The 11377-nt window shown below is 30.3% G+C and overlaps 1 protein-coding gene across 1 annotated transcript; it reads left to right on the top strand.

Annotated features, from left to right (window-relative positions):
- Positions 1-1858: 1858 nt before the first annotated feature.
- On the top strand, positions 1859-8747 carry LOC113549437. Its single transcript, XM_026950732.1, has 5 exons — positions 1859-2778; positions 4663-5122; positions 5188-5349; positions 7447-7567; positions 8337-8747. The coding sequence occupies exons 1-5, from the start codon at positions 1859-1861 to the stop codon at positions 8522-8524; spliced, it is 1851 nt and encodes a 616-aa protein (XP_026806533.1). The 3' UTR covers positions 8525-8747.
- Positions 8748-11377: the final 2630 nt, after the last annotated feature.

Genomic DNA, 11377 nt, shown 5'->3' with positions numbered 1-11377 from the left:
TTTCAAAATATTTATGTCCAGGAGTTTGAACTTTAAATTTTAAATTTTTACAACAATTTAATAACTGCCCATAATATTCCATTTTTATATAATTCTTTGAATCTGAAAACCCGTTGGTCACAACAACTTAATAACTATATAATTTTTGTACTCTCGTTTATCATTCTTATAATTTTATAAGTAATTTAATGGTGCTTTACTATTACCTACATAAATATTTTTTTATTAATATTGCATGATCGAGTCGATTGAGGGGTCCGGGAGACGATTGCCCATACCTTGGACAATTCACCTTTTTACATATGGATGGATTATAAACATCTAATGGTTTTCTATATACCTACATAATGTATTAATATTATTCATAAGTTTATATTGTAAGCTTATTAAATAAACATTCATCGGCCCACCGAATCCAAAATAAATCGTCGGGTGCAGCTAAACAAGCACCATTCGCTGCATCCGCGTGAGCACGCCTATATGGTTATATGACTATATAGGTACTAACAAAATATGCACAATACATCGAGTACAGCGTTTTAAACATCGTAATAATGTAATATTATATTAAACAGATACACCGCGTTACGGTACGATGTACCCACCTGAATAGTTGTAAGTAGTCTACCTAAGCTATTCATGAATAATACCCATAACCAACTTAATAATAATAATATTATCATCCATACAATATTATTATAATCGTATCTATCGTACTCCTCACTACAGTACTATAACAAGTGTGTGATGTAATTGCGTAACGGTACTCGCGGTTACGCGTCAACGACGAGCGGACAAGCGGTAGCGGCATATTATTATTATTATTATTTTAGTCGGCGCGCAAGTACACACGGTAGGCGGACTACCGCCGACGCCAAAGGGGGGTAACCGCTCGGTGGGTGGGTGGGCTGGCGGCGGGCGGTGGCGTACCCGCGCGTGTTGCCAATATACGCGCGCGCGCGCAACGCGTTCGAACGCGATTCAGATCGCAAATATCGCCCGCGGCCGTTGGAAGTGTTCGCACGCGTACACAACGCACTGTGATATATTATAGTAGTTTTGACTCGCGTTTTCCGTTTTTTTCCCCTTTTCACATCACGACGTCGAGATACTATAATAGTAAATTTATATTATTATTAGATACTCCGGGTCGTAACTGCTAATCGCCGAAAACCGTTTAATTTTTCTCCTTACCAATTTTCGGTCGACCGTTTTTCGATTTGTTCGCGGCTCTGTCGATTTATTTTTATTAGTCTATTACCATAGCGACAACGTTAACCGTACGGCAAAACGACGAGTGACGACGATAACGACAACGATATTAATATTATGAACGCGGACGGCGCGACCGCAGCAACTACAGCCTCGACTAGGAGTACTAGGACAGACGACGACGACGACAGCAACGGCGACAAACGCGCCGCCGCACATAAAGGCGTTATCACCCATTAACGTCGCTAAAAGCGGTCGTAGCAAGTTTCAGTAGTCTCCTCGTTAAAAATACAATTTTTCCCACTCCCGGGGCAATCCGACGTTTTGTGATAACGATTGTTATTGTTATTTGTTATTATGGTCGTGCGTGTCCGGACGTGTCGAACGGTAGTTACTTTAGTTAGATAGAAACCAGAAAGGTAGGCAGACAGATACTTCAGATAGGCCCGTATTGGGTTTCCGTCCGTCGATCTATCGATAGTCCGTAGTTGTTGGTGTAATATAATATTACGTATTATAGCAATAAATTATAGCAGTTCGCTTCGGCGGGATCGATAATATCGGCGGGTGCGTGCGAGTGTCGGCTGCCGCCATCGCCGTCGATGAACGAAGTTTTCGGAAGTTTTTTTCGCGTAAAATCTACGACATGGATACGTGCGTGGACCCTAACGTACCGCCATGGAAGTTGGAGCTGATAAACAGGAGGCGGACGAGGAACAATCAATCAAAGTGTGGCGGTGGCGGCAGCAATAACGAACAACTGCAGGTAAAACCAGTTCAATGGACCTGGTCCCCCCCCACCGCTCAACACTTTCTCCAGCAGCCGAACGCCGCCCAGATACCGATGCCGCCGCCGCCGCATCAGCAGCAGCAGCAGCAGCCCACGACAGTCGTAGTCGGCACCGCCGTGTGTCCCACCAGCATGAGGCTGTTCAAGTGCGAGGCCACCGCTATCATGACCAATTTCAAGAAAAACCCGCAGATCAACCGCTGTCGATCAAAATTCAAAACCAAACCACAGATCATCACCGAAATCACCAATGGCCTGGACTACCATTCAGATTCCAGTGAGGAGTTCAAGTACGGGCCGGGCATCGTGAACAAACTCAAATCCAAGTACATGAGCATGACTGTGCGCGAACAAAAACCTAGGCCGTCGTTGCGTCGGTCCACCAGCATGGACAACATTGTTGATGACAAGCGAATCCTCGATAAACCCAAACACTATTCGCAGCCGGACGTTGTCAGTATGGCAGCGACTGCCAAGAGCGATACCATGAAGCGTGCCCGTTCCATGGAGACCCTGTCTGATCCCCATTCGGTCAACGCTAATGGCTACATGGACGAACAACAGCCGAAAACAACAAATGGCGATTTGCCGCCACCCGATGTCGTTAAGACGTATAAAAAAATATTTGAAACCAAGACGCAGACCGAACTGAAACCCATCAAGATAAAGCCTGCAATTTTACCTAAGCCAATAATGAGTCCAGAAAAATCACGTCCAGCTAGAATGAACAAAGCACCATTGAAGAAAATGTCCCCACCTATTAAATATCCAAACAGGTAATGCATATTTAATAAGTTGTGGTTAAGACAAATAAAAGTAACTTCCTACATTTTAAATTGACTGGACTACTGAAGTATTTATACTTGAGTTTATACTTTTTTGTATTTATAACTACCTATTCTAAACTAATATCTTTTGATGATAATTATTAGACAATTGGTTATGAATTAGAATGTATGAGGTACATATTCTAGATAGTATGAAAAATGAATTAAACATTTATTCATTCATAAACATCAGTTTCATTTGTTCAATGATGTTATATGTATGGTGATCACTTTAATCACTCATTCAAACATATACAATGTTAAATAGATAACACATTAAACTAAATTAAATATCATATTACTTCCGTTAACAGTTATGAACTCATTAGATATTTCTAATTACTTAAAATATAGTTTTAAACTAGGTACCAAAGTGACATTATACTTAGTTGAATAAGATTTACTCTCTAATTTTATACTTTATGATTTAATTAGGTTTATGTTTACCAATCTATTTTTCTTTAATGTTACATTGAATTAGTTACCTATTTGATAATTATTATTATAATTTATCAAGTAAGCATTTTTAGGTTATCTACAGTTATAACTTATAAGACAAAATGTTATAGTAATCATTTTGATAATAGATGTTATTTCATTAATCTCTTTTTCCCATATATTATGTAGGCTAGGTACTTACCATATTTTAGTTAGGTATTTACATTTATATATATATATATATAATTGCTTTTTGATTTGTGATGTGTTTATTTGACAAATAATGATTGTATACAAATGTAATTTACCTATATTTATAGTTCAATTGCTTATAAATTAATTATTACCTATTTTAAAATGATTTAGTATATTGGTATTTTAAATATGTACTGAAGGTTATATAAATTATCATAATTTTTTTTTTGAATACAAGAATATAACTATTATATTTAAATTAAACCTATTGCAATTTATAAATTATCGAGTAAATTATACAAAAATTGTTTTCACTTTAAATGAGAAAATATATATGTTTTAATGTACTAAATTGATCAGTAATCACTTATTACCAGACTTCATAAATTTCTTAATATACTTAATACAAATAATGCATCTGATATTGTGATCATATCTATTCATTTAGATCTTGATATTTAGTCATAAGAATTTATTGGTGTACAATTATAGACATAGTAAACTATTTATATCTCTTAGATCTGGACTAAAATGTTAAAATAAAAGCCCCTTTGATAAAGTACACAAACATTTATGTACCGGTAAATGTGTAAAATAACACATTAATTATTTATACAGATACCTAAGTAGTATGGAGTTAAACCTTCTACCTTGTAAAATAAAATAAAATTTGATATGATTCATAATTGAATAATATACTTTTTATAAAAAATGAAAAGTATTAGGTATGTCAATATTATTCATGAAATATTATCATATATCTCTATAGTTTCATGAAGATCATAAAACATAATATTAGACAAAATTTAAATAGTTTCAAACCAAATGCTCTTAATAAATACCTATAACCTATGCATTTCATAATAAATTAATAAAATAACCAATAATCAGTTTAAAACAATTACATTTAAAATGTTTAAATATTAGGTATTTCTTATGTTTTAAATATCTACTTTCTTACATTTTAAGAAAGAAAGGTTAATCTTTATTGAATAATAATTGGATATTTATATTATGTTCACCTTTATTGGCTTTATCTCATGTTTAAATTTGTCAATGATTAGGTATAAGTTATGCACTCATTATTAAACAATTAAATTTATTACCTACTTATATATTGTTAAAATATTACTTTTAAAAATAATAAAAATTGTTATTAAAAATCTTTCAAGTATATTTAATTAGTTAATCTGTTTATAGATTAAAAAAGAAGGAGACATTGGGTTTTGATCGTTCCAAATCATTGATTAATGATGAAGTTAGTTCTAGCCAAGACGAATCATCTATGTCATCTGATGACGGTGGATCACAGAGACACAGAGTTTCTATTAAAACTGCCATTACTGCAACTGCTATTGATAATAAACCAATATCAATACAAACCAAGCAGATATGTGTTATCAGACCAACAACCAGAACTATTTTGCAGCCTGAAGAAACTACAAATGCTCAATTGTCTGATAAAGAAATAGAAAACAAATTTATAAATAATAATAATAATACTAATAATACCAACGGTGAAAAACGAATAAGTGGCTTGTGGGATAAAAAACGTTGGGATAATCATGAAAACAGTGTAGTTTTCAATTTTGTTAACAGAAAAGGAGTACCAAACTATATTGATAGTGAAGGTCCAATACAAAGAAGAGACAATTCTTATGTAATATATAATTTTGATTGATTAATTTTGTATTATTTTTATGTTATTAATTTATATTAATTTAGGGAGTTAAAGATGGCTGTATCATGTTGGATGCACATTGTGAAGAATCAAGTACTGATGATATTGATAATGTAAATAGTGATAATTATGTCATTTTTGTTGGTGACAATATTATAATTGGCCGTTCAAATCTTCGAAAAGAAAATACATCAACTCCAAGAAAAGTAAGTTTTATTATCTACTCAATTTTATCTACACTACTATTTATTTTAAGGAGCTATATTAATTTCATTATTTATGTAATTACATTTGAATGTTATCTCACACTTTACTCATTATTCTTATCATTATTGAGTCTCTATTTAAACAATATTGTGAATTAATTTAATACATTTTGTTATCTATATGGTTTTGGATATGAAACTATGAATTAATTAAACATACTATTATCAAATACCAACTAATTTTTGTTAGTTTTTAGTTGCGTTAATATAATTAAACTATTGATTAAAATATTTTTGATTTATCATTAAAATGTTATACTCCATAATTGGAAGTTTAAAATATTACTTTTTTGTTATTAGTTTACAATTTATTCAAAAATAGTACTTAAACAATAATTAAAAGTATTTTATTCATATTCAAAGGAATAAATAATATATATTTATATATAAACATTGTTTAGTTATACCTATTTATATTTAATATTAAATTTAACATGTATACAATTCTAATTATAAGCGTTTAAAGATTATATTGGTCAATATTTCCAAGAACCTTTTTTATATAATTTTTGATTTTTATTCATAATATCAATATAGTAAAAAAAAAAAAAATTAAATAATTAAAAATTAAAATCATTAAATTACATTGAATATAATAAGGAATAATCTTTTAAGCATCATAAAGTTTTGACTATAATTTTCAAACAGAATTATTAGTTCTAATTAAACCCTAACTATACTTGATTTTTCTGTTTGAAAATAATTGAATAGCCAATAAGTAAGGATAAAGGGTAGATTAAACAAGTTTTTTTTATTATTATAGCTCGAAGACATTCATCATAGGTCAATGAGCTGGTTCTTTGTAGAAAGAGCCTCGGGCATTATTATTTATTTTATAAATACAATATGTACGCATTCTTTTGCACAATGACACTTGAATGCTGAAGTATTAGCCACTGGGCAACACGATGCCATACAATATTTCCTGTTTCAAAGAGTTTTTCATTGTAGTCATTAGTTCAGTATAGTCTTTGTTACATATAAATGTTTTTAATGTTGTAATTTGTTAAATTTTACTTAATGTCTTGACTCTTGGATAGTCTTTGCATGGACATTATTGTAGTTAATATTTTTCTCTATCAACAACTAACAAGTAATAATTGTAAGTTATAAATTATAACTTATAATAAATAATATTTTAAAAAATGTGGTAAAAAAAAGATTGAGACCATTTTTTATGGACTTACATTAATTTATTAAAATAGTTGTTAATAATATTGACTGTAAAGACTTTTCTTTAAAAATTCTATGAATGCTAATGTTGTGAAAATATCCACATGAATGGTATTTATTTTTATACCTTTTGTTTCATAAAAAAACAAATCAATAAATAATTTAGTATTAGCTAGGTAACTATAGAAAAATCGACTAGACAAGATTATTAGAGTATGATTTATTGATGTGAATTGTTATTAAGTCTTAAGTGTTTGAAAATGTACAATTAAATAAGGCATTTCGTAATTGGTCGATGATTCGGATTATTGTTCTTTTAATAACTTTATTAAAATTAGATTGTTATTCACTACGTTTGCCGAAGTATTAACCGTGACATTTTAATGGGAAATTGAATATATAGTTATTTTTTCTTTGTACTTTCGCATGAGATTATTGATATTATAAGATGTATTAAAGTATTACAGTATATGCATACTACTTATATATTTTAGGTCGCCATACCGGTTTTAGGTCAATCATTAGTGAAAATATGTAGTCCGATAAAAAAAATAAATAACCAATCTTCAAACAGTTTAAAATTTGCGATAGAAAATTAAAAATTTTAGTGGTAGCAAATTCTTCGTTGTTTGAGAATATAGTACCTATCCGAAGGTCATAAACTGTGGGTCATTGTGCTGTAACAACAACTTATAACGGCACAGCGTTCTATTAAGTATTAACTGTTGGAAACTAAGTAAACCTAGTTTGAGGTCATACGCAATTGAATCTACAAATAATTACTGTTTTAATTTTTAATGCGATATCAAGTACGTGACGGACTTTATTGTTATGTTACATTAACAATTACCATTTATTTTCTAGGACCTCCACATAAAATTCTCCGACGTACTCGAAACGACGCACGAATATCCGTCTGAAGCATCGATGTTGATCGAAGAGGAAACGACAAAAAACGACGATTCTACGACCATGTCGCCAAAAAGTAATATACACAATTTATCGTCTGGAATACCATTAGATTTTGTTCTTGCAGACTGGAACAAACATAATGGTTCATACATGATATTATGTTCCGTATAAACCGATTAGACGTGTTATATGTATTTCGTTTGAATATTTACGTATCGGTATAGTCTGCACAAAGTAGGTCGCCAATACTTTCACTGATGGTCAAGGTTCAACATTGAAATTACATCTTGAAATATCCCGTTTGTATTTAGTTTTCAACCATTCTAATTATACATAAATATGCGTATATATTTATTTACCACATTTTCATGCGTGTTTAATTCATCCGTCATGAATGATGTCCGCTTATTTATTCCGTTGCACTTCGACACTTTAATCGTACTAAAATAATTATAGGTATTTAGCATATCAATAGGACACTGCGTATTAATTTCATAGACAGTGAAACAAACTTTTCAAAACCCATTAGTTATATTTTTCCATACATATATGTAATATATATATATATATTTATGTATATTAATAGATACACGCATACTCTCGTTTGGTTAATAATATTTTAAGTAAATTATTAAATATTTAAAAAAAAAAATCTAATCGGAAATTAGTCAAATTTTAATAAATTAAAATGTATCGATTTTTACACTTAAATTAGTGTATGTTTTTACTTTATTTATTTATTTTAACAAAATATTGTAATTTCATTAACAGAATCGAAGCGATAACTTATATTATTATCTCGGAGAAATGTTTTTACTAAACGTTAGACCATAATGTTTCAGGTAAATTTGGCAATTACATTCCAAGTAAATTGGGCACAAACGAAGAAGCGTTTCTCGGTGAATACGGTGTGAGCAGGAGTAATATGAAACCTGTAAAACGTGTGGTCGATAAAAATGAAGAAGACATGTCAGTGATGGACACGTATGTGCCCTGGAGTGAAGAAACTACACCCGATCTCTTGTTTTGAGTTCCTAATCTTTATATTTTGTATTGTACGAGCTCAATGGTGTTTTTTCCAAACAATATAAATTAAACGGGAAAATCGATTTCTTTACGTATTTTTTTTTTATATTAAATAACTATATATTACCTGTATTAAAGTTTAATTTAAACAATGGCCAACTCGATAAAATACAAGACTCAATGAGAAATTCCTCGACTGAAAAACTACATTCTTTACATAATATTTATATATTTTTACGATTCCTATAAATACGTGTAATATTTTTTTGCTAGGTAGTATTCGTTTATTATTTAATATTTCTACTATTAACTGATGTTGTTTATTTATTTGTGCTTTTTTTTTCTTTTTTTTTTTATATAATATAATACAATCATAATAGTATGATATTTTGATGTTTAAATGCATTTTGTACTTATTTTACATATTGGCATCATTTTGAAAGTTTTGGAATTGAAATAAACCGTTTTGACACATTTATTATATAAAAAAAACAATAACTATTGTCTTACAATCTATAATCCGTTATCCATATGCATAATATTGTAATATGTATACTTAATAAATACTTATATTTAACTGTGTATCAACTCAGTTCGATCTCTCGGAAATTGTATTACCGGTTTGAACGAAGGAAAAAGAAAAAAAATAAAGGGAGGGAGATGTCACATCTATATAGCATGGCAAGTATCTACGGTTGTCCGCGTCCAGAAGAAATACGATTAAAGGACTACGCGTCCTGAGAATTAAATATAAATGTCTGGCTAGAGAATTAAATTATTATACTCGTGCGCTACAACTATAATATGGTCGTTGACATCCGGAAGATTCATTTTGATTATTCGCGTGTGATATAATATTATTTCCCTGTTAATAAGTTTTTTCAAATTATACTTTTTAAAAAAATCGTTAAGATTTATGAAAGGGCCGATCAAAATAAATGACCTATTTAAATGTGTAAGTGTTTCCTATATTATGTTGTTTTAAGTACATTGCACGAGCATAGAGAATAGACACAGTAGACGCCCTTTAAATATAAAATATTGTGTATCGACAATATAAATACAAGGCACTTGTACCGGCAAATTTTAAAAGCAATGACAGTCAATGACTACACACTTATCAAACACGTGCCAAATCGAAAACAAAGCGTGCTCATCTTAATGCTATATATACCAACGTATATATTATTATATCGACTGGCAGCTACCGTTACATTTTTTTTGTGTGGAGCAACTATTACAAATAAATACCCAACTACTAAACAACCCCAATCCATAAAATAAATTATTCGTAAATTTTAAACGAGTCTGGGAAGTCTTTAGATACCCGCTCTCGCTCTTCATAAAATATAGGTACCTATTCTTATTGCCACCACTTGTGTTGTGTAGCTGCACCCACGGTGTATAATTCAATTGAAAGGCTGCAGTATAATGTATATTATATTGATAAAATAACAATTAATATTTAATAGTCCGCAGGCTTTAAAATAAATATTTTAAATCGCCCCGTCTCCCGTGGGTACCTACTACTTAACCTAACCGTTCCAACCTATCGCATAATTATGCAATGATGTAGGTACTTTATAATATGTAAGTTTAAAATCTAAGGTTTTCCTTTCGTAAGTTGTAGAAATTTTAGCTCAATTATAGGTGTCAATGACTTACAGTTTACTTATATGGCTACCTACATTTAAACATTGAGTATGTTATAGACGCAGTGATATTTCAATCACTGAAACGTCAGTGAGTATAGGCTTAATCCTCAACTCATAGAATAATAAATAATAATATACTGGTATAGTATACCTATATCTATATGGCTATATATTATAGTCATATAAGTTTTTAGGATTTAAAAAAATTTCACGATGTTATATATATTATTAAATTGTATAATTGCCAAGAATTTGAACGAAGGAAGAACATTTTTTATCGTGTATAACCTATACATATAGATAGTAAAAGCTCTCCAATAATTTTATCTGATTTCTACTTATGGGCTTTGTTGAACGAACCGTTATAAGGTTTAAAACTGCATGTTTCATATTGAAAAGAATTAGGTTTATTCTGAAGTCTAAATTCAGTTATATTCGAAGTTAAGGTTTTTGAAATATTTTAAATGGACCTATACGCCCATACAGATTATATTAATACATTCCTTATTTTCTTATTAGGTATATTAGGTACCTATTAATTATTATTATATTATAAATTATACCTAATACAGTCGTTACCAGATAATAGTTTACTTGGAATGGAAATGGCACAAACACTGCTAACCAGTGTTTCTCCGTATTCGATGTTGCCTACTAAATATAATATCAACAAATCCAAAGCTATTTTTAAACATTTTAAAACTGATATTTAGTATTATAATATATCATAAATTTTAAATAATAATAAAAATAATAAAATACTAAAAATTATTACAGAAACGCCACTGTCGTGAGAAATACCTACAAAATTTAATGATAAATTGCTAATATTTTAATGACTACGTAGCAGTCTTGTAAATGATACTTTTATTTTGTATTCGGAATACGTATTCGAATAATTTTCAAAAATATATTTAGAATACATTCTGAAATACTCAAAAAATTATTTGAATACTTTTAAATATTATTTATTAATACTTATTTTGCTCAAAATATGGATATTATCTACACTGGTAATAACAAATTACTATCACTATTTATCTGGTTTTTTGTGCTAATACAGTAATACCATAGGCCTCGTGTCCTTATACTATAAATAGACGGAGTGTGGTCATATGGATATAGTTCCGGCGTATAAAGTATAAACCTGACAGCGCTGGTAGGTAGTACATCGTACACCACACGTCCGCACATCAAGTCAA

The sequence above is a fragment of the Rhopalosiphum maidis genome, chromosome 1, assembly GCF_003676215.2.
Source record: "Rhopalosiphum maidis isolate BTI-1 chromosome 1, ASM367621v3, whole genome shotgun sequence".
In the NCBI taxonomy this organism is placed as follows: Eukaryota; Metazoa; Arthropoda; class Insecta; order Hemiptera; family Aphididae; genus Rhopalosiphum; species Rhopalosiphum maidis.
This window is presented reverse-complemented; position numbering and strand designations above follow the sequence as displayed.

Excerpts from the sequence above, each read along its gene's own strand:
- LOC113549437 (XM_026950732.1), top strand. The coding sequence starts at position 1,859 with ATGGATACGTGCGTGGACCCTAACGTACCGCCATGGAAGTTGGAGCTG. Across the intron at positions 5,123-5,187 it reads AAAGAAGAGACAATTCTTAT|GGAGTTAAAGATGGCTGTAT; the intron begins GTAATATATAAT and ends ATATTAATTTAG. Across the intron at positions 5,350-7,446 it reads ATACATCAACTCCAAGAAAA|GACCTCCACATAAAATTCTC; the intron begins GTAAGTTTTATT and ends TTTATTTTCTAG.